The sequence below is a fragment of the Heptranchias perlo genome, chromosome 5, assembly GCF_035084215.1.
Source record: "Heptranchias perlo isolate sHepPer1 chromosome 5, sHepPer1.hap1, whole genome shotgun sequence".
Classification (NCBI taxonomy): Eukaryota; Metazoa; Chordata; class Chondrichthyes; order Hexanchiformes; family Hexanchidae; genus Heptranchias; species Heptranchias perlo.
The window spans coordinates 60,006,476-60,030,968 of record NC_090329.1 but is presented as its reverse complement, the minus strand read 5'-3'; the positions used below and the strand labels follow the sequence as shown (position 1 = coordinate 60,030,968).

The 24,493-nt window shown below is 41.7% G+C and overlaps 1 protein-coding gene across 1 annotated transcript; it reads left to right on the top strand.

Annotated features, from left to right (window-relative positions):
• Positions 1–6,907: 6,907 nt before the first annotated feature.
• On the top strand, positions 6,908–23,841 carry tdh (L-threonine dehydrogenase). Its single transcript, XM_067984461.1, has 9 exons — positions 6,908–7,185; positions 12,295–12,487; positions 14,504–14,546; positions 15,563–15,633; positions 16,934–17,083; positions 17,520–17,692; positions 19,843–19,933; positions 21,702–21,971; positions 22,499–23,841. The coding sequence occupies exons 2-9, from the start codon at positions 12,304–12,306 to the stop codon at positions 22,636–22,638; spliced, it is 1,122 nt and encodes a 373-aa protein (XP_067840562.1). The 5' UTR covers positions 6,908–7,185; positions 12,295–12,303; the 3' UTR covers positions 22,639–23,841.
• The last annotated feature ends 652 nt before the right edge of the window (positions 23,842–24,493 follow it).

Genomic DNA, 24,493 nt, shown 5'->3' with positions numbered 1-24,493 from the left:
TCTGATCGTAGCCAGAGCATCTCCAGTAATCTCCAGTAATGGCTTCTCTTCTTATCCCTGCACCATTATCCCTGGAATTCCCAAAGGATCTTTCCTTGGCCCCCTCCTCTTCCTCAACTACAGGTTGCCCCTTGGTCACATCATCCTAAGAAATAAAGTAAACCTCCATATGTTCGCTGATGACACTCAGCTCTACCACACCACTACCTCTAATCCCCTACTCTGCCTCTGTGCTGTTAGACTGCTTGTTCAGCATTCAGTCTTAAGTGGTTCTGGATATAGTGGATGCATTGGTGATCATCTTCCAAAATTCTATAGTCTCTGGAACAGTTCCCACAGATTGGAGGGTGGCAAATGTAACCCCATTATTTAAAAAAGGAGGGAGAGAAAAAAAACAGGGAATTACAGACCAGTTAGCCTAACATCAGTAGTGGGGAAAATGCTAGAGTCTATTATAAAAGATGTGATAACAGTGATGATCCGGATTCTTTCCCCTCAGTCTGGTTCAGTAAAAACTGAAGTCGAATACATTTTAAAGTTCAGCACAACTTTAATAGCAGGGTTCTTAGTCTGCAGCATTGATTTGGACTCCTGATAGAGTCCCTCTATGCTGGCAGAGCAAGAACAAAAACATACAGAAATCCACACGTTTTTATACAATCAATAGGGGTTGGAACATACTTAACAAGGGTCAACACCAATCATAAGCCGGGCATAGGTTGCCATGCGAGGTTACATTATTTCCGGCCAATCATAAATCGTCCATGTGCAGACCATGTTGCTGTTAGACATCAAAGGGGATACTTCCTCACCTTCCAACTTGGAATGTTCTTCCCTGTCCCTTCTGTTCCTTATCTCCCAACCTGGAATGTCTTTCAACTTTGGCTAAGCTCGTTACCTATATTGATCTGCCATAAACATGGAGACATTCAGACCAGTCCTTGAATCACATCAAAGACTCTACATTGATAAGACCATGCAAACCTGCTGACTACGCAAACATATGGCCCAGCAGGAGGCCAGGCCACCTGCACCAATCTCAGTTACTAACTAATTAACCCTTTCTAACCATTTTGCATTCTGCTTCTTTGCCACATAGGCATCTTAATATTTTACCGAAAACTGACCACGTAGGGATTCTCAACAGAACACTTGGAAGGCATTAACTGGATTGGACAAAGTCAGCATGGGTTTATGAAAGGGAAATCATGCTTACAAATCTACTGGAGTTTTTTGAGGAGGTGACTAGTAGAATAGATGGGGGAGAACCAGTGGATGTGGTGTACTTGGATTTTCAGAAGGCTTTTGATAAGGTCCCACACAAGAAGTTAGTGTGCAAAATTAAAGCACATGGGATTGGGGGGAATATACTGGCACGGATTGAGAATTGGTTCACAGACAGGAAACAGAGTATGAATAAACGGGTCTTTTTCCGGGTGGCAGGCTGTGACTAGTGGGGTACCGCAGGGATGAGTGCTTGGGCCCCAGCTATTCACAATATATATCAATGATTTGGATGAGGGAAATAAATGTAATGTTTCCAAGTTTGCAGATGACACAAAGCTGGGATGGAATGTGAGCTGTGAGGAGGATGCAAAGAGGCTCCAATGTGAATCGACAAGTTAGGTGAATGGGCAAGAACATGGCAGATGCAGTATAACGTGGATAAATGTGAGGTTATCCACTTTGGTTGTAAAAACAGAAAGGCAGATTATTATCTGAATGGTGATAGATTGGCAAAAGGGGAGACCTGGGTGTCCTTGTACACCAGTCGCTGAAAGTGAGCATTCAGGTGCAGCAAGCAGTTAGGAAGGCGAATGGTATGTTGGCCTTCATTGCAAGAGGATTTGAGTACAGGAACAGGGATGTCTTACTGCAGTTATACAGGGCCTTGGTGAGACCACATCTGGAGTATTGTATTTGGTCTCCTTACCTGAGGAAGGATGTCCTTGCCATGGAGGGAGTGCAATGAAGGTTTACCAGACAGATTCCAGGGATGGCAGGACTGACGTATGAGGAGAGATTGAGTCGACTAGGCCTATATTCACTAGAGTTTAGAAGAATGAGAGGTGATCTCATCGAAACATATAAAATTCTAACAGGACTAGACAGACGAGATGCAGGGAGGATGATCCCGATGGCTGGGGAGTCCAGTCTCAGGATACGGGGTATGCCATTTAGAACAGAGATGAGGAGAAATTTCTTCACTCAGAGGGTGGTGAACCTGTGGAATTCTCTACCACAGAAGGCAGTGGAGGCCAAGTCATTCAAGGAGGAGATAAATATATTTCTTAATGCTAAAGGGATCAAGGGAGATGTGGAAAAAGCGGGAACAGGGTACTGAGTTAGACAATCAGCCATAATCATTTTGAATGGCGGAGCAGGGCCTAATGGCCTCCTCTTGCTCCTATTTTCTATGTTTCTAACTCTCATTCATGATTTTGTCATCTCCAGACTCGACTATTCCAAGGCACTCCTGGCCATCCTCATCATCCATGCTCTGTAAACTTCAGCTCATCCAAAATTCTGCCCGTATCCTATCGCGCTCCCCCGTCACTCCTGTCTTTGCTGACCTACATTGGCTTCTGGTCCCCTAACATCTCCGATTTAAAATTCTTATTCTTGTGTTTAAATCCCCTCATGGCTTTGCCCTCCCTATCTCTGTTAACCCCCTCCCCAGAATTTTATGTTGCTCTGACTCTGGCCTCTTGTACTTCTCCCACCCTCCCTTTTGCCCTGCCGTTGTGCCTTCAGCCATCTACGCTCCGTACTCTGGAATTCCCTCCCTAAGCTTCTCTGCCTTTCCACACCCCTTCTCCTTCAAGAGCTTCTTTTAAACCCACCTTTTTGACCAAGCTATTGGCCACCCCTCCTAATATTTCCTTTTTCGGCTCAGCGTCCATATTTGTTTGATTACATTTCTGTGAAGTGCCTGGGGATTTTTTTTTACATAAAATACACTATATAAATACTAGTTGTTGTTTAACTGCCTTTACCTGTTGGTAATGTAACTTGACATGCATAGTGTAATGGGGAAATCATTTGTACCATTTCTTTTTAAAATAAGTTTTATATAGAAACTACAGCACAGAAACGGGCCATTTGGCCCAACTGGTCTATGCTGGTGCTTGTAGTGCACAGGAGCCTTGACCCTCTCTAGAATCATAGAATGATTACTGCACAGAAGGAGGCCATTCAGGCCGTCGAGCCCATGCCGGCTCTCTGCAAGAGCAATCCAGCTAGTGCCACACCCCCGTCCTTTCCCCATAGCTCAGCAAATTTTTTCCCTACAAGTACTTGTCCAATTCCCCCTTGAAAGCCACGATTGAGTCTGCCTCCACCACCCCCTCAGGCAGTGCATTCCAGATCATAACCACTCGCTGTGTAAAAATGTTTTTCCTCATGTCACCTTTGGTTCTTTTGCCAATCACTTGAAATCTGTCCTCCGGTTCTTGACCTTCCGCCAATGGGAACAGTTTTTCTCTATCTCTATTCTATCTAAACCCTTCATGATTTTGAATACCTCTATCAAATCTCCTCGCAACCTTCTCTGGTCCAAGGAGAACAACCCCAGCTTCTCCAGTCTATCCACGTAACTGAAGTCCCTCATCCCTGGAATCATTCTAGTAAATCTTTTCTGCACTCTCTCTAAGGCCTTCACATCCTTCCTAAAGTGCAGTGCCCAGATCTGAACACAATACTCCAGTTGTGGTTGAACCAGTGTTTCATAAAGGGTCATCATGACTGCCTTGCTTTTGTATTCTATACCTCTATATTTATAAAGCCCAGGATGCCGTATGCTTTTTTAACCGCTTTCTCAAACTGCCCTGCCACTTTCAACGATTTGTGCACATATACCCCCAGATCTCTCTGTTCTGTACCCCTTTTAGAATTGTGCCCTCTAGTTTATATTGCCTCTCCTCGTTCTTCCTATCGAACTGTATCACTTTGCATTAAATTTCCTCTGCCACGTGTCCGCCCATGCCACCAGCCTGTCTATATCCTCTTGAAGTCTATCACTATCCTCCTCACTGTTCAAGTTTTGTGTCATCTGCAAATTTGGAAATTGTGCCCTGTACACCCAAGTCCAAGTCATTACTATATATCAAGAAAAGCAGTGGTCCTAGTACTGACTCCTGGGGAACACCACTGTACACCTCCCTCCAGTCCAAGAAACAACCGTTCACCACTACTCTCTGCTTCCTGTTACTTAGCCAATTTTGTATCCATGCCGCTACTGCCCCCTTTATTCCATGGGCTTCAGTCTTGATGACAAGCCTATTATGTGGCACTTTATCAAACGCCTTTTGAAAGTCCATATACACCACATCAACCGCATTGCCCTCGTCTAACCTCTCTGTTACATCATCAAACAACTCTTTCAAGTTAATTAAACACTATTTGCCTTTAACACATCCATGCTGGCTTTCCCTAATCAATCCACACTCGTCCAAGTGACTGCTAATTCTGTCCTGGATTATTGTTTCTAAAGGTTTCCCCACCACTGAGGTTAAACTGACTGGCCTTTAGTTGCTGGGTTTATCCTTACACCCTTTTTTGAACAACAGTGTAACATTTGCAATTCTCCAGTCCTCTGGCACCACCCCTGTATCCTTAGATTATGACCAGTACCTCCACAATTTCCACTCTTTCTTCCCTCAGCAACCTAGGATGCATCCCATCTGGACCAGGTGACTTATCCATTTTAAGTACAGCCAGCCTTTCTAGTTCCTCCTCTTAATCAATTTTTAGCCCATCCAATATCTCAACTGCATCTTCCTTTACTGAGACTTTGGCAGCATCTTCTTCCTTGGTAAAGCAGATGCAAAGTACTAATTTTTAAAAATTTGTTCATGGGATGTGGGCGTCGCTGACGAGGCCAGCATTTATTGCCCATCCCTAATTGCCCTTGAGAAGGTGGTGGTGAGCTGCCTTCTTGAACTGCTGCAGTCCATGTGGTGATGGTTCTCCCACAGTGCTGTTAGGGAGTTCCAGGATTTTGACCCAGTGACGATGAAGGAACAGTGATATATTTCCAAGTCGGGATGGCGTGTGACTTGGAGGGGAACGTGCAGGTGATGTTGTTCCTATGTGCTTGCTGCCCATGTCCTTCTAGGTGGTAGAGGTCGCGGGTTTGGGAGGTGCTGTCGAAGAAGTCTTGGCGAGTTGCTGCAGTGCATCCTGTGGATCGTACACACTGCAGCCACAGTGCGCCGGTGGTGAAGGGAGTGAATGTTTAGGGTGGTGGATGGGGTGCCAATCAAGCGGGCTGCTTTGTCCTGGATGGTGTCGAGCTTCTTGAGTGTTGTTGGAGCTACACTCATCCAGGCAAGTGGAGAGTATTCCATCACACTCCTGACTAGTGCCTTGTAGATTGTGGCAAGGCTTTGGGGATTCAGGAGGTGAGTCACCCGCCGCAGAATACCCAGCCTCTGACCTGCTCTTGTAGCCACAGTATTTATGTGGCTGGTCCAGTTAAGTTTCTGGTCAGTGGTGACCCCCAGGATATTGATGGTGGGGGATTCGGCGAAGGTGATGCCGTTGAATGTCAAGGGGAGGTGGTTAGACTCTCTCTTGTTGGAGGTGGTCATTTCCTGGTACTTGTCTGGCGCGAATGTTACTTGCCACTTATCACCCCAAGCCTGGATGTTGTCCAGGTCTTGCTGCATGCGGACACAGACTGCTTCATTATCTGAGGGGTTGCGAATGGAACTGAACACTGCAATCATCGGCAATTCAGCCATGCCCTCTGCCTCCATGAGTAGATCTTTTTGGTCCCTGACCAGCCCCACCCCTCCTCTTATTACCCGTTTACTGTTTACATGCCTAAAAAAGACTTTTGGATTCCCTTTTATGTTTGCTGCCAGTCTATTCTCATACTCTCTCTTTGCCCCTCTTATTTCCTTTTTCACTTCACTGCTGAACTTTCTATATTCAGGCTGGTTCCCACTTATGTTATCAACCTCCCCCTTTTTTCTGCTTCATCTTACTATCTCTTTTGTCATCCAGGGAGCTCTGGCTTTAATTGCCCTACCTTTCTCCCTTGTGGGAATGTACCCAGACTGTACCTGAACCATCTCCTCTTTAACCACTGTCCATTGTTCAATTATAATTTTGCCTGCAAATCTTTGATTCCAATTTACCCAGGCCAGATCTGTACTCATCCCACTGAAATTGGCCCTTCTCCAATTGAGTATTTTTACTTTAGAGTGGTCCGTGTCCTTTTCCATAACTATTCTAAACCTTATGATACTATGATCGCTGTTTGAGAAATGTTCCCGCACAGCTCCCCTTGGCCTACCTCATTCCCCAGAACCAAGTCCAGCAGGTTAGAGACCAAATGTTGAAGGAGGAAAATCTTTAGTCTAACGCCAAAGCAAAAAAAAAATCGTGGTCGTAAACTGTCCATTTAAATTCAGGGGGGAGGAGGAGAGGAATGTCTATGGTGCTGCGTTGCAACGTGTGTACCAGCACGCTGCACAGGGCGAGAGGATAGCACGTCAAAGGATTTTTAAAAAATTGCCTGCTGATCCCTGACTCGTTGATTACAGCACCTTATGGCTGGTATCAGCTAACTCCAGATGCCAGAAATCGAACCTAATACGTTGTGGTCTGCACGGCTGCGCATTTTGTCCAACAGCCCACGGAGGGAGCGTCAGGCCGGAGCTTCATCAAAACGTTCTGGAAAAATGCCCAGCGATCAGCCTCAGCCACGTGGGGACTTGTCTTCTGGTCGCTAGGATACTGAGAGCTGATTGACGTCACTGGGACGCCTCAAGGTGATTGACAGCGATCCTCCTCTGGTTGGACCAATGAGCGGTGGGGGGTTTGGCAGCAGAGGCCAATCAGAGGTAAGACAGCCGCCAGTTCCGCGGGATAAAAGGTGCGCGCAGCCGGCTGATGCAATCGGAGCGGAGAGAGGGCGAGGAGAGGGGAGAGAAGAGGACAGGACAGAGGAGACAGGTGGAGGAGGAGAGGGAGAGAACGGAGATCGGGTGAGGAGACAGAGAGGAGAGGGTGACAGACAGAGAGAGAGAAGGAGAGGGTGACGGACAGGGACACAGACAGAGAGGGACAGGTGGAGGAGAAGGAGAGAACGGAGATCGGGTGAGGAGACGGAGAGAAGAGGAGCGGAGAGCGGTGGACCCACAGGACAGGAGCGGTCGCCGAGAGTCATCCGCTCAGGTAGGGCAGCTTCCTGGGAGAGGGGGGTGGGGGAGAGCTCAGCTCTGCTCCCTCAAGCAGTCACTGAGAACCGCCCGACTCTGGAGGACAAGCCGGGGGGGGGTGCAGCTTTATCTCGGGAGGCCGGCCGGGTATCCCAGGCGGTGAGGAGTGTGGGGCCCGGGTATCGATAGCGGGGAGTTCACTGCCTTTTGCCCCGTGAGTCGAGAGATGCGGAACTGACAACTTTCTGGTGTGGTGCTGTTGGCTCATCTCTTGCCTTTAAAGCTTCTCTACTTCACAACGTACAAGCGTCATTTACATTTATATAAATTTCACCTCTATAAACGTGGAAGGGGTGGGCTGAGTTAGTGTCTGTGATATTCAGACAGGTTCGTGTCCCCTTCACTGTGCCGTCTATTTAATTTGTTTTCAGAATCTGCTACTCGAGAAATAAATGGGGGAATGCATTTCAACGGTAAAGTTAAAACCAGGTTGGTTATGAGGGACGTCACAGCATCTTTAAACCCTTAGGATTGCCCAACTCTGAATTTTACCATCTGATCTCAAAACAGTTTTTAAGAAATCCATAAAAAAAGATCGTTTTTCTCATTCTTAACTACCAGAATCAAAGAATTGCTTTGCTGATAAGTACAGCATTGATTTGATTGTATTGAATTGGCTTCTGCAATTAATAATAGTATGAAGGCATGCATCAACCTTGCTAAAGCCCTGACATGACCTCTTTGTGTGTATAGCAAATTACTTAAAAACTCATCCTTTTAGCTTTCTCGCTTTAGTACACAACTGGATTTTCGAAGTCTGTTCTCATCGCTACCTTGCTGCGTGACAAATTACATTTTCTGGTTTACTTTGGGATTACTTAAATATTTTATATACTTCAAATAAGGTCCCCAAGTTACTGTTGCCTCTGAAGAAAATCCTCAAATTAAGTAGTGAATAATGAATACCTCGGAGTGATTGCAAGGCAGTAACATAGTGGAAGGGTTCAGAGTATATTTGTAAAACTGAAAGGACAAAACTTGTGTGGCTCAGTTTGTTTACAACCTTTATAAGTCAAAGGCATATTTCTATGGGCGTTGGCGTGACTGCAGATAGCTGAAACTCAGTGCAGTGTGAAGATTATACTGGCTGTTTAATAATTTGCAGTTGATCACAGGGAAATTCAAGAACCACTATGTACATACAGATCTGTGAAACCATGACTTAGTGGCTTTCTGCTTCAGAAAGCATAGCTCTTCCCAAGACTTTTTGGATTTGTGCATTCAAATGACGAAAGGGGAGAATTCTATGTGGAGTAGTCATGCTGGGTAACAACAAGCTTGACTTATTTCACCTCTTGCCCTCTGTTTTTCCCCTAACCATCTTCCTTTAGTAACAGTCTGCTGAAGTGTGTGCATGTGCAACCTTTCCTAGTAAAACTTTTCCTGGAATAGTGGTGAGAGGGAGAAACTACAGGATGGGCTGGCAGGAGCAGTAGATAACTGGAGGAGAGGCTGCATGCTGCTGAATTTTTATTTGCTAACTTGATTATGGGGATTTTTTTTCAAAATATACTTGGACTTGCTAATATAGATGTGACTGTGGAAAGGCTCATCGGAAGGGAATCTAGTTTTTTGTTTAGAGCTCTGTCTCTGTAATTGAAAGAAACCTATACCTTATCTGGTGGTCCCTGTTACGCATTGAGTGCTGAATTTGTCCAGCCACCAAGTCCTTCTGATATCAGGGCAGTGCAAGGATTATTTTGTGAAGGGTGTGATACCCTCTCTGGTCATGTATCTGTGTAACCTGCTTTCATGCCACTGTTAAGGTAACTCTTGTAAACAATTTTACAACACCAAGTTATAGTCCAGCAATTTTATTTTAAATTCACAAGCTTTCGGAGGCTTCCTCCTTCCTCAGGTGAACGATGTGGAAATGAGGATTTCATTTCCACATCGTTCACCTGAGGAAGGAGGAAGCCTCCAAAAGCTTGTGAATTTAAAATAAAATTGCTGGACTATAACTTGGTGTTGTAAAATTGTTTACAATTGTCAACCCCAGTCCATCACCGGCATCTCCACATCAAGATAACTCTTGGTTGTTCAGCAGTTGGCATGGTAGACCAGCCTGGCTGAATTCAGAAACCTGTGGCTTCTACTCTGTATGTCATTGCCTATTGGCACCCCAGTGTGCCAGCCCTTTTGTGGATGGAGACTTCGACACAGGAAGAGGGCCATTCGCACTCTTGCACATTTCTTAGCTGGCTTCAGAATGAAAAACTGAGTAAGTTGTTGTCTCAGTGAAGACATTACATAGCCTGGGCAGGTTTAAGAAATGGAGAGAAAGTGCCTTTTTAAAAAGAGTGGTTCAACTCTCTCTGAATGTGTGCGCGTGCGCCTCTCTCTTAGATGCTGGGTGAAATAACACAAAGATGTCCCCAAGAAAGTAAGCATTCTTTGTGTGTGTTCTAAAGTATGCTGTGCTGTGCAAATCAGTAAATAACTAGGGGTTTTACAGAACATTCATTGTGGTGGGGGGGGGGGGGTTAAATTCTTTGCAAATGGTGCTGGTTTTATGGGTTAGACTTATTTTGACACAACCTGAATCCCACCTCAGTAAAGACAAATCATGCATGTCAATATATATTCTTTTTGATTATTCGATTTCTGATTTTTTTTAAAACTGAATTGATAAAGTTGCTAGATTTAAGTTTAAATATTGTTTAGTGAGCAGCAAGCAGGCACTCTGCTCTGTCTTAACATGTTTCTGAAGTTATATTGCTCCCCTACCATGACTCCAGCCTAAAAACAGTCCCGGGGACACATGTTGGGTGTGGAGCTCAGCAGATCCTTCATTTGCATTCTGATGCCGTTCTGAACTCAGGCATTCAAATCTTTAAGATCCCAGACCCTCACTGTTTATAAACATCATCAACAGATTCCCCACCATCCATGAGTGTAATGAGATAACACTGAAAATGCACAGGTCTGTGAACATTTAAAAGAGATGACTTAATGTTTCAGGTGCAGAACTATCTTTTTTGTGATTTTGGTTTCCAGGATTTTTCTTTTGATCTGCATATAATGTGCTGCTAAAATGATACAATACAAGAAGAACTTTGTATTGAGATTTTGACCAGATACCCACTTTCCAACTATTTATATTGCCTCATTTGTTGGTGCGGTTATGTCGTGAAAGGGGTATGTGAGAGGTGTTGACTGTCTCTCACTGTTATTTCTAACTTTTTGGGGATTTTTTTGCATTTTGTTGATCAGCTGCACTTACAGCATACAAGCAGATGGGGAAAATCTGCAGGTAGCCTTGTACATGTTTGCGTAGGCTACATGTTTGTCAGGAGCTGGAGCTTTTATTAGAAGTCATGCATAACTTTCTTTGTTTGATCAGCTTATTTTAGTTATAGTAGGTGCTCAATATCAAATTGTTGTCCTTGCATGGAAATCAGAACGCATAAGGGAATAAGATGTGCCTGGAGAATGTTTGCTGAATGCACTGGAGGTTAACTATGTAAAAATATTACGAGGGGAGGGCATCATCTTGCAGTGACGCAATCTATGTTATCACTTGTGTCATAGCTTAAAAGGCATTGATTATCATTTTCTTTTTTAAAAAAAAATTGATTTGTATATGCACAACATTCATAGCTCTGCAATTTTTTTTTAGATTGTTTGTCCTGCAAAAACTGCATTGTAAAATGAACTTCCCCAGTTAGTACGTACTCACCAGTATTTCACCTTAGCGTTTTTCATAATCCAGGTGGCAGTGTGAATATGTATACCATTTACACCGTGTTGAAATCCTAGTGGCAGTATTAAATATGATCTCAAAATTTTGTGTACTTGGTCAGATGAAGGATTATAACAAACTTACACCTTTGGACATAACCCACACCTGAGTTCCTCGGGGCAGTGTCCTAGGCCCAACCATCTTCAGCTGCTTCATCAATGACCTTCCCTCCATCATAAGGTCAGAAATGGGGATGTTCCTGATGATTGTGCAATTTTCAGTTCTATTCGCAACCCCTCAGATAATGAAGCAGTCCATGCCCGCATGCAGCAAAACCTGGACAACGTCCAGGATTGGGTTGATAAGTGGCAAGTAACATTCGTGCCAGACAACTGCCAGGCAATGACCATCTCCAACAAGAGAGTCTAATCACCTCCCTTAACATTCAACGGCATTACCATTGCCGAATCCCCCACCATCAATATCCTGGGGGTCACCATTGACCAGAAACTTAACTGGACCAGCCATATAAATACTGTGGCTACGAGAGCAGGTCAGAGGCTGGTTATTTTGCGGCGAGTGACTCACCTCCTGACTCCCCAAAGCCTTTCCACCATCTACAAGGCACAAGCCAGGAGTGTGATGGAATACTCTCCACTTGCCTGGATGAGTGCAACTCCAACAACACTCAAGAAGCTCGATACCATCCAGGACAAAGCAGCCCGCTTGATTGGCACCCCATTCACCACCCTAAACATTCACTCCCTTCACCACTGCCGCATTGTGGCTGCAGTGTGTACCATCCATAGGATGCACTGCAGCAACTCGCCAAGGCTTCTTCGACAGCATTTCCCAAACCCGCGATCTCTACCACCTAGAAGGACAAGGGCAGCAGGCACATGGGAACAATACCACCTGCACGTTCCCCTCCAAGTCACACACCATCCCGACTTGGAAATACATCGCCGTTCCTTCATCGTCGCTGGGTCAAAATCCTGGAACTCCCTTCCTGACAGCACTGTGGGAGAACCTTCACCACACTGACTGCAGCGGTTCAAGAAGGGGGCTCACCACCACCTTCTCAGGGGCAATTAGGGATGGGCAATAAATGCTGGCCAGCAATGCCCACATCCCAAGAACGAATAAAAGAACCCCCTGAGATTTCAGTGTTTCGATGCCTGTTTACACTGGCAGGAAGGAATGAGAATTGGTTGGATTATGACTGAGATAAGAGGAACAAAAAATGGGTCTTGGACTGAAACTTAAAAAACACAACATAAAGAATAACTTGTGCCAAAGGAGATTCTTTTAGAATTTAATGAGCATGATTGGAGTATAGTACTCAATCACTCTGGGTTAAACTTTGTATCATTTCCTCCTCAGACGTGAATAATGCCAGTTTTCAGGAATTTGGCCAAGACTGCCAAGCAGGCGCTACTGAGCAATGGTTGTAGTTGCCAGATTCCTGCTGTGACTGTCAGGCTTATGAGCTGGTCTCCAAGACAAGTAAATGCAGATGCTAGCTTTCACTCGGTGTCTTTTGCAGAATCTGATCACCCCCGTATTCTGATCACAGGTATGTGTCCAGTTTCTAAATTTAATATCTTCCAGTATTCTTGTACAAAATGTTCCTATATGAAATTAGGCATTAGTTTTTTTTTGATCTTTGTCTTTGGGGAGAAAAAATCCCCCAACTCAACTTGGTGGCTTTTTAAATATTGTCGGAAAACAGTGTGCTCAATAGGTACTAGATTTCTACCCCAGTTTTATGTTTTCATTTCTTTTTTCTGTTTATTTTTCTCCCTGCCCTTCTGAAGACTTTTATCTTTTTGTGTGGATATAGCTCTGCAGATTGCAGGCATCCTCTAATAGCTCACTCAAATTGCTATTTTTCAAGTATGAGTTGTAACCATGAGTATCAATGGGATATTTGATTCCGATTGTTGGCATAGCCATGCCTGATGCTGTCCTCACTTTGACATGGCACATCCACGCTTGTACTTCCAGCATCAGTCACTGGATAGCAATCAAGACCAGAACTCAGCTAACATTTTTATCCCCACCCAACCAAGCGCACTTAAGGACAATTGTAGGACCCCTACCACCACCCCAGCTGGGAACAACTAACATAGCGCAGACTGGGTAACGAACATGCAACTTTTAGCCATCCGTTGAACTGCTATTAACTTCAACGCTGGAAGTCTTAAGGTTCTAAACCTCAGATAATCAAGCTCACAGTGATAAATGTCCTCAATTATTTTTATTAACAGCACTAAAATACAGAGTAGCACAACAAAATACAAAGTCAAATACAATGTCAAACAAAAAAAAGTTATAGTTACCAATCTGGAACAGAGTTATGGGCTTCACTGCCAGTTGTCCCTCGAGCCTGTTCTAACAAACTGGTGTAGCTATGTGCACTCTTTATATATTGACTTCTTTACAAGAATCTAGCAACTATCGTTGCATGATAGTTGCTATCAATTTACCAATTTCGCTTTTGCTAGCAAGCTACTGGGTTCCGTGACCCCACATCCCCTTTCAATACAATAAGGATCAAGAGATGCAAGGACGCTTGCTATCAGACTGCACAACCAGACATTTGCTCGAGATATGCAATTTTAAAAATATACTTTGGGACATTGCATTTATTAACCCAGCACAAACATCTGTTAATTCTCCTTCACAAACAAATGACATAATGGCACGAAACATGCCAAAAGCATAAAATGACATGAAGCATCCCATTCATTCATTGGAATCTTGTCGCCCTGAGACCCACACTGCCCAACTTTAGGATTGGCATAAGATTAATCTTAAACACTACGCTTCTCTTCCCTTATCGCTTACCCTCTGATCACTCTTTGTAAATTAATTTTAAATATCTTCTTATTTGATTTGACCTTGGCTACTCTTGTTTTTCACATTTTAAGTTTGCAGGATGGCTCATTCTGTGTTGCGAACTTTTTGTCTTGCAGTCAATCCCTCCACTTAATTATGTGTCTCTTTTTAAAGTTCAACGTTCTATCAAACATCTTGATAAATGTGCTTTTGTTTCTGATGTTACTAATTTGGCTGTTTTTAACAGGGAGTTGAGCTCTAAAGTGTAACTGCTGCTCCACTCGTCCTCTTGTATCCTTAATAGATAACTATTTATCTGGAAGGTACTTTTCTTGTGAAGTGAACAATTCCAGCAAACACTTTGTATCCTGTCTTCCGTGTGCTATGTTGCTCAACTGGTGCCATTTTATATAGCCTGTAGAATTGGACGCTTTGAGCATTCTATGATAATGCTTTATCTGTGCCATTGTGCAGAATGAAGTACTTCAATTTTACAAACAATGTAATTAATGCTGTATTATTAGTGCGTCTAGTCATTGTTGTGGAATTCTGTTCTATCAAGATATCCAAAGTTGCATTTAAGAGTTGGTGTGCCTCACCTGGGTCTGTCGTTACTCTTATCTGCATTATAAGCTGAGCTGGTACAGAAAACTGCGCACAGATTTTTCCAACAAAGCAGGACTGTGGTATTTATCTTCTGTTGAAAGCAAATGTGATTCAGTTTTATGCTAATATGTGTTCTGCATTTCAGGTGGCTTGGGTCAACTTGGTGTGGGGCTTGCTAACTTGCTACGGTACGTAACTGTAACATTGCATTTGAATTACAGAAGGTTCACACTGTTCAAATGGTGAATGTGTAACAACTGAAACTTGACAAAACTGCAGTATGAAAGTTTGAAGCTCACTTCATTGAGTACTATGTGTTCTCTTTTTATATAACTAATTCAATTGAACCTAATGGAGGATTAATCTGGGAGAGGTATGTTACTATTGGTATTAATATCCTATGAGTAATCTGTTTCAGTGTATTTTCATGTTTTTAGTAATTTTACAAAAAATTAAAACAAAATCTTAGACTGTACAGAAGCTTTTTGTGTAGGGAAAAAGTGTCCTCATTTTTATGATTGATATTAAAATGCAACTCTTTGCTTGATAATTTCTGCCTTGTGGCTAAGTTGTATAGATTGTGCTTTTTCGATGTGGGTACTACAACATGGAACAAGAAAAGATTCAGTCCCGGCCCCTTTTTGGGGGAGGAGGGGGAGTTTTTAGATTAATCAAAATGAGAGATTTTAGCACTGGAAATGTTTTCCAATGTCAAACTGCAGTGTCAACATTGAACGCGACTATATCCAAGTGCTCTGTGTTTGAGACTGAGCGACAAGTGCTTTTTGCTGCAACTAATTGTGCTTCTGCACTAACCTTGGAACTTGAGTATGACATCTTTCCACTTGCTATACCAGGCATCCTGTGGTCTTTGAGCGAGAGTGCCAAAAATAGTGCTAAATTAGGTCAGTTTTTGGCTGAGCCCATGCCAGCTAAGAATTGGTTTAATGCTGCCCAAATTAATTTCATGTATGATCTCCTAATAAGGAGGATATTTTTCTGCCATATGCAAGGCTGATGTCTAATGCATTGTGCAGCCCAACCTTCCTACTACTTGTCCTTTTCTTAACCTATGCCCTAAAATCCTATCTCTGAATTGCCTTATGGAAAGTTCTTTGTTTTCCAGTTAATTAAATGCCAGGGTGTTTCTTTCCGCCGAGTATTTCCAGAAAACTTGGTAATTATCCATTCAATTCTTCCACAGGAAACAATTTGGTAAAAATAATGTAATTCTCTCTGACATCAGGAAACCCCCAGATCACGTGTACTACAGTGGTAAGTGCTCTGAGTTTAAAAATAGTTTGTTTTCCACTATTCATAACAATCCAGTTAGTCCCATTCCCCTGCTCTTTCCCCGCAACCCTGCAATTTTTTTCCCTTCAAGTGTTTATCCAATTCCTTTTTGAAAGCCACGATTGAACCTGCTTCCACCACCCTTACAGGCAGCGCATTTCAGATCATAACTACTCGCTGCGTAAAAAGTTTTTCCTTATGTTGTCTTTGTTCTTTTGCAAATCACCTTAAATCTGTGTCCTCTGGTTCTCAGTCTCATCTGCCAATGGGAACAGTTTCTCTTTATTTACTTTACCTAAACCCTTCATGATTTTGAACACTTCTATCAAATCTCCTCTCAACCTTCTCTACTCAAAGGAGAACAACCCCAGCTTTCTCCAGTCTGTCCACATGACTGATGTCCCTCATCCCTGGAACCATTCCAGTAAATCTTTTCTGCACCATCTCTAGGCCTTCACATCCTTCCTAAAGTGCGGTGCCCAGAACTGGACACAATACTCCAGTTGTGGCCGAACCAGTGTTTTATAAAGGTTCAACATAACTTCCTTGCTTTTGTACTCTATGCCTCTATTTATAAAGCCCAGTATCCCGTATGCTTTTTTAACTGCTTTCTCAACCTGTCCTGCCACCTACAAAGATTTGTGTACATATACCCCAAGGTCTCTCTGTTCCTGTACCCCCTTTAGAATTGTACCATTTAGTTTATATTGCCTCTCCTCATTTTTCCTGCCAAATTGTATCACTTTGCACTTCTCTGTTAAATTTCATCTGCCATGTGTCCCCCCATTCCACCAGCCTGTCTATGCCCTCTTGAAGTCTATTACTATCCTCATCACTGTTTACTACACTTCCAAGTTTTGTCATCTGCAAATTTTGAAATTGTGCCCTGTACACCCAAGTCCAAGTCATTAACATATATCCAAAAAAGCAGTAATCCTAGTACCGACCCCTGAGGAACACCACTGTATACCTTCTTCCAGTCCGAAAAACAGCCGTTCACCACTAATCTGTTTCCTGTCACTTAGCCATGCTGCCGCTGCCCCTTTTATTTCATGGGCTTCAATTTTGCTGACAAGCCTATTATATGGCACTTTATCAAACTTCTTTTGAAAGTCCATATACACCATATCAACCGCATTGCCCTCATCAACCCTCCCTGTTGCCTCATCAAAAAAATTCAATCAAGTTAGTTAAACACGATTTGCCTTTAACAAATCCGTGCTGGCTCTCTTGAAAAGATAAGAATACTAACTCTTAGCTAATCTTTGTCTTACCTATTCAGGGCCATTTATATATTCTGATATCTTGGACTATAAGAATCTGCGTGAAATTGTTGTCAATAATCGTATTACGTGGCTGATTCACTACAGTGCGCTGCTAAGTGCTGTCGGAGAAGCAAATGTACCTCTAGCACGCAATGTCAATATAACAGGTAAGGAGTGCAAGACAATTGTGCTTTCTGCAAATATTCCTATTTCTATAACTGAAACACTTGAATTTGAGCTTACTTTGAAAGTTAAATTATCACACCAACACATGTTTTTCTTCACCTGAAAAATGGTCACTAAGATGTATTTTAAACTCAGAAATAGCCTAACTAGATGTGTTTTTGCAAGTATTTTTAATTTTAAATTTGAGGTTCACTTAAGAAATTGCTGTTATAGAAATGTGACTAATTTTGAAAATATCAAGCCTTTTGAAGACGGTGATTTGCTATTAGTACATTTAATTACATAAGATAGGGGTGCTAAAAGTACTGCGCTTGTGAAATTTGGATTTCTTTAATAGTGCCAAATGAATGAACTAAACAAATACTTCTACCAATTGTTTTTCAATTTCCAAATATAATAACTTTGATCTGTTTGCAGGTCTGCACAATGTCTTGGATATTGCTGCTGAACATAACCTTCGCCTGTTTGTTCCCAGCACTATTGGTGCATTTGGACCAACTTCTCCCAGAAATCCAACACCTGATCTCTGTATACAGAGACCTAGGACAATCTATGGGGTCTCCAAGGTGCATGCAGAGCTAATGGGCGAGGTATGTGGATCTTAAGAATAAGAATATTGAAACAAAAAGGCCATTGATCTCACTGTCTCAAAGTTCTATTTCATCGGAGTCTTTCCTACCAGAAATCCATTCCCTTTATTCCTAGTTGGACTAGGCATTGGTTATTTCCTAAGCTTGAGTATATCTGGTTTATAAATTGTTGACTCTCTGAACAAAGAAGTTATTCTTCAGCTTTAGTTATTCTAATATAGTTTGACACAAAGATCCATCTCAATTGACTTTATTGATTCATTGCCTTTTATGAATCCTTCCTCCAGAATCCTTTTTCACCTTTTCTCTCCTGAATGCTTTCCATAAGACCATTCAAAATAGGAGCAAGAGTAGGCCATACAGCCCCTCGAACTTGCTGCACCATTCAATCAGATTATGGCTGATCTTCAACCTCAACTTCACTTTCCTGCCCGATCCCCATATCCCTGGATTCCCCTGGAGTCCAAAAATCTATCTATCTCAGCCTCGAATATACTCAACAACTCAGCATCCACAGCCCTCTAGGGTAAAGAATTCCAAAGATTCACAACCCTCTGAGTGAAAGAATTCCTCCTCATCTCAGTCTTAAATGGCCGACCCCATATCCTGCGACTGTGCCCTCTAGTTCTAGACTCTTTAGCCAGGGGAAATAACCTCTCAGCATCTACCCTGTCAAGCCCCCTCAGAATCTTGTATGTTTCAATGAGATCACCTCGCATTCTTCTAAACTCCAGAGAGTATAGGCCCATTCTACTCAACATGAGTATTGCATATTCCTCTTTGTAAGGACAGTGATCACAGCTGTACACTTGCATTTTGTGATGCGTTATAATATTGTGCATGTTACTTGATTTGACTTGTATGATGTTGATCTACTTATTTACCCCAGCAATTGTTACTTGTATTTTTGACACTTGTAACAACACTTTCAGTGCTTAGTTAACTGTTACATGGATTTTATTTTTGTTTATAATCTCTGCATTTACTGTTCATACAACTTTACAATAAACTTAATTTGTGAGGGAGGGTGGGAAGGAGTGAGGCCTGACCTTTGGAATTACAGACCAGGTAATCTAAAACCAATATTTCACAGGATGTTATAATTGTTCAAAAAGCATAAATGACACAGGATTGTGCACTTGGGTTTAGAATCAACGACTCCTTTTCACAATCTCTGGAATTATATGTGGATGTAACTAAATTGCTAGCAGCAGTCCAATGGACATCTACTTGGGTTTTCAGGAAGCACTTGATTAGAAGCTTCATCTATGGAATTAATGACATGTTAACTAACCAGACTTAAAACTGTCTTAGTAATGGAATGCAAGAGGCGAATAGGAAAAATCTGGGGAGTTACTGGTGGAGTTCATTAGACTGTTCTGGGTCTCTGCTGTTCAGAATGCCGGGGCCGGGGCGGGGGCGTGGCAAGGCGGCAAGACCCTGTTACAGTGGGTTAGGTGGTGGTCTTTCACTTCTGGGAAAGATACTGGAAGAGATAATTATATGCTGTGTGGAACATACTGACTGAGGTGTGGCTATGCAAAAGAAGCCGACTGGTCTAGATTGTTGGTTAGATAAGTATTCTGAAAACATACTTAATTTATCGCTTAGAAAGGGGAGGGACTTAATGTATGTTGTGATGTTCAAACAGGTTGGGCACAGTCTGTGGTAGAGCAGGATTTGTATATGGGCTGTGGAAAGCACAGCAGGATAACCTAATGGCCATTCTTCATTCCATACCATATTCACATTCATCTGTTCAATAGCTAAATCTCTGCAGATTCTCAATTTTTTTTTTCATCTTAACCTTCAACTTTTTCACATACATTTATGAACAGCTGAGATCACCTTTAAATTGTCTCATGGTGTATACACTTCCTGGCAGAACTCAATAACATATCAAGAATGCTGCTGCTCAGAAGAAAAAAATGAAGTATTGACTTAATACTTCATGTTGACTTAATGTTTTAGTATCTGCAGAGTATATTCTGGTGGAAGGCATTCCAAATGCAATCAAAGCAAATTTGAAAGCTAAATACTGGGAACTTAACTACAATAGTGGTTTTTAGTGTAATAATGCCAATGCTAGATCAGCATTTTTCTTGTAGATATATATGGAGTTTTAAATATGTATTGTGTTTGCTCAATAGTATTACCACCACAAGTATGGCATGGACTTTCGATGCCTGAGGTACCCTGGAATAATTTCTGCAGACACGCAACCTGGTGGTGGCACAACAGGCATGTTTACTCTCTTGTGCTTTTTTTAAATTACTGTTAACTGTGTAATGCTAGTCCTCACAAGTTCTGCATCACTAAGATAAGCTATAGCCGGTTTAAGTGAGGTGAAGCTACATCATCCCGGTCAGCTGAGCAGGAAATATATCCAGGTTTGGGATGAGCCATTGTGTGTCAGAAGGTTCAGCCGATTTTCAGCTTCTGCTGCACTGATCCTCACGGCACACTGCAACTGACCCTAGATCCCAATGTAGCACCCACATTCACCCCCAAGCTGACATGGCTTGTTACAACTGATGCTGGACTACAATTATTCTTGCTACTAAGGTCTCTAGTGTTAATCCTGATTTTTTTTTTTAAAAACTGAACTTGTAAGCAGTAGATTTACTGTTGAACTCGTGTGGGTTTGGTTTATCCATTTGTGAGCAATTGTCAACTATGTTTGATGTACAAGGAGCAAACTGTATATCTAACAGTATTACTTGACTGTAATTTAGAGGTCACGAGAGACTGCCAAGTTGGCTGGGTGTATGCTGGTTATTTTGAGAATCAATTAGAGTATTCTGTTTCCTGAAGTTTCAAGTGCTGTTCAGGTTTCTTCATGGCATGCTGCAGAATGACAGGTTTTTTTTAAAACCTTTAGCAAAACCTCTGTTTTTAACTATATTTTCTACTTTTAACTCCCATTTTCTCCCTTATCCTGAAAGTATTGTCCTCCAATGGGTTGCCCAAATAGTCACGTTCTTACCTGACAACTGCCTAGGTGTACTTCCAGTAGGGTTTGGTCAAATAGTGTTCAGAAGCAGGAAGTCCTGGCTATTTTTTTTCCCTTTGTTTTCCTCCATAACCCAGGGGCACTGAAGCAAATTGTACTGATACCCATTCTGAGATCAACTTAGTGCAGATTGGAGAACGAACCAGGTCACTGAGCAGGAGGGAGAGAATGGAGAGGGGGATTAGGGCAAAAGCATGGACAAAATGATCTTTAGGGGGTTATAGGGAGGAAGGTGGCATGGTGGATTTGCTGAGGGCAGGAGTTCAGAGGGTGGGGGCATAGTGGGGAAAAGAGCCATTTTTCACTTTTCTACCCACTCCATAATTCACATCCAAAATCTAGCGCGCACGAAGGTAAGGATCTGAGAACACAATGGAAAATTTGCGTTGAGAACTTGTAATGCAATCTCTGTTGGATTTATATTTTACAAAAGTGCTTTCTTAAATCAATCTGAAAAGCTAAAGTAATTGGGTTTTATATTCTATTACTGCTTAGTGTGGTGAAATTAATTGGATAAGTGGCAGACATAGTTCAGTTTCAAAGTTACAAATTAAAAAACCATGTCAAGCAAAGAACATTGCTGAGCTCGTTTACAGTTTGACCAATGCCCAACAGTTTTTTTTTGCTTCAAGATATTTTAATTTAGAATTTGATAGTTACGTTTTCTAATGTAATGTTTGATTCTGCTAAAATCACACCATCCTGCTTTCCAATCGTGATTGTGCAGGAATTCAAGCATAAAGCATACTGATCAAGCTATTTTGTAATGCAGTTGGATTCCCTTTCTTAAAAATTTAATTGTGAAGCTTTGCAGTTTGAGCATTTCTAAGAGTCAGCAGTTTTTGAAGACCAAGTGGCCATGTAGCCAAGGTGACCAGCTGAACTGGTTACAATGTAAATGTTTCGCAGTTTAACTCAAGCATGAAAGCTGTCATTTAAATTTGAGGGAGACTGCAGAATATGTGCATTTACTGAATGTTTGCTTTATTCTTTCAGACTATGCAGTCCAAATTTTCCATGATGCTGTAAAGACAGGGAAGTTTGAATGTTACTTGAAGCCTGATACAAAGCTCCCCATGATGTACATAGATGACTGCCTGCGCGCAACACTGGAAATCCTAGAAGCACCAGCAGAGCAGCTGTCAATGAGAACGTACAATATCAGTGCTATGAGTTTCACTCCTGAAGAGCTGGTGACTGAAGTTCGAAAGCACCTGTCTGACCTTAAGGTCACTTACAAAGTTGATAAAGTACGCCAGGAAATCGGTAGGTACAACGTGTAATGCCTGCTTCTATTATTGTGATGTAGGGTTTGTAGATCCATATGGTACAAAAATCTAATTGACTTTGGTACATATTTTGGTAGATTGGAGCTTTCTCACTGTCCATTTACATTTGGTCCTTGAGTGTTGCACTGTATTTTTTGCATCTAATTTGTGACTGAGTCCATAGAATTAACTTTATTGTTCCCATTTGTCATGGATCAGCGACTTGCAACAAATGTTATGTGTTTTGTTCGTACCAGCTCCAATCCACTTAGATTGTACCTATTAAATCTATGTATATAGTCTGCGGCTTTGTAAAAAGTTCGGGCAAGTTTTTTGGGCTCTAACTGTTTTGCGGTTTTCATTGTAGCTCGTCACTCCTATGCTTTTGAAGTGTATGGCGAATCTTCTTGTATAGATGAGAGAAGAACCCAGTCAGGCCACTCTAAAATACTTTCCTTGCTATGACTAGTAGAAATGCTGAAAGCTTTTCAGAAGTTGACTGTTTGCCTGTCTGTCTGTTTTCAGCTGATAGCTGGCCAATGGAATTCGATGATCACAATGCTCGCCAAGACTGGGGCTGGAAGCACGAATACGATCTTCCTGAGTTGGTGTTCACGATGCTAAATTTCATTACAACGGACAGTCAGCTGGTGCGAGCAAATTAAACAAGGATAAAAGATTTTTGAAGGACCAGAATCTACAAGGGGAGCCAATGTACATAAGAACATAGTGTAATACTTAGATCGCAAAACTTAGATCACTTTATGTAAATAGTCCTTTTTCTGTACTTGAAGTAGGCAGACTGCTAGGGCTTGATGTGCAACTTGTGCAAAGAAAATTATCAGATTCTAATTAATGTTGGTAAACTGACCTGAGCAATGATTCAAAATTCATTGACAAGACTCAAGGCATTGCAAAAGTGTCGGGTCTAGATGGACAGTTACTGCTGTTACCAAAGGGCTATCAACATACAGGGCAAAATATTTCATTTGAGGTTTTATTTATTTATAAAATTTCAGAACTGTTTATTAACTGCGTTTTACTCTGGGGTGAAGTGTGTATTGTGTGTGGGGGGAGGGAAAGTGAGAGGGTGGAAGTTCACTCAATCTTCAAAAAATTATAATTTGAGCCTTCAGTTTTACTAACTGTCAAAAAAATAAATCAGGGGGTACTTCATAAATCAATCTTTAGCTTTCAAAGTTTTTCTTAATGCAGTTGAATGTAACAGACTGTACTCTGGTTGCAATTTATTTAATTTGTGCTGAAGGTTTCTTTTATTTTGAATTGCAGGCTGAATAGATCGACGTTGTTCGTTTCCAAAATGTTCAGATTTGCAATATTCATGTGACATTACTGATTTGTGATATTATGCAAACTGGCTTTAATAAAGAATTAACATATGGTTATCTCAGAACATCTAAAATATGACCATTGCATCAGAATGATACAACATTCAATATTTGAAGGATGATTGATGATCACATAGCAACATATCCAGAAGCATGTATGCTAACTGCTATATTTGTGTCCTTGCATTTCATTACAAGCTGTCCTTTCATGAAGGTACAGTGGCTTCTATGAGATGTTTTGGCATGAATGAAAATTCTAGAGTTTAGAATAAGGCAAAAAACTGGCTCCAATGTAGTGATAGATGGTAAAAATGCAGCTCCAGTACTTTTTCTGTGTGGAACCAATTTCTTAAAATCAATCTATTTTTAAAATATAAAAGTTCCTATGCATTGAAAATCTTTGCTTGCCATCTTATTGCAAAAAAAATTAAACATTGAGTTTAAGAGTTTATTGGATTTAATGTTTTGTGATTTTTTTTTTCTCTGAATATTAATAAAATTATAAAAGGGCATTCTAAATTCATGTGTATTTGCAGGTTCGTTCTTTTGCTTTTGCAGTACACCACCAAGTTTGAAAAGAGTAAGAGAAAATGAAGTAGAGATTAGGTGACAACAAGCTTAAGTTTTAAAAGACTGAACTAAGTGCAATCATTGTTTTGAGGTCATGGGGAAATAGGAAGTTAAGTGGAGGAAATCATTGAATTCAAAACTCATCATATACAGTAAGTTTGTAGAGAGAAGGAAGAGCATGTAGTCATTACAGTTGCAGCTTCTGGGTAACCAAGAGAAATTCAGGAACACTGACTGATGGAAAGAGCCAAGAAAGGTTGCAAGAGAAAGTGAAAGAGAGACTGGAGGTGAGAAAATGGTCTCCTGTCTGACAGTGAACTTTGTCTTGTATCCTAATATCCTAACCAGGATTCTGAGGCGTGTTTGGGGTCTAACTAGATATAGGAGCAGCACTCACATCTTGGGTGGATTTGATCTTTATAAAGAGTTAAGAATTGTTTGTGGGGGGTCGGTGGGGGGGGAAGTGTTTGTCACAAATGAGGATGCTTTGGTATTGGAGGTGATGTGGAGATTGATATTCTTGGAGCCATTAAAGGTAAGAGATTTTGGTCAGGCATAAAGATACTTTGGAGAATTGAAATAAACAGGAGGTTGAATGAAC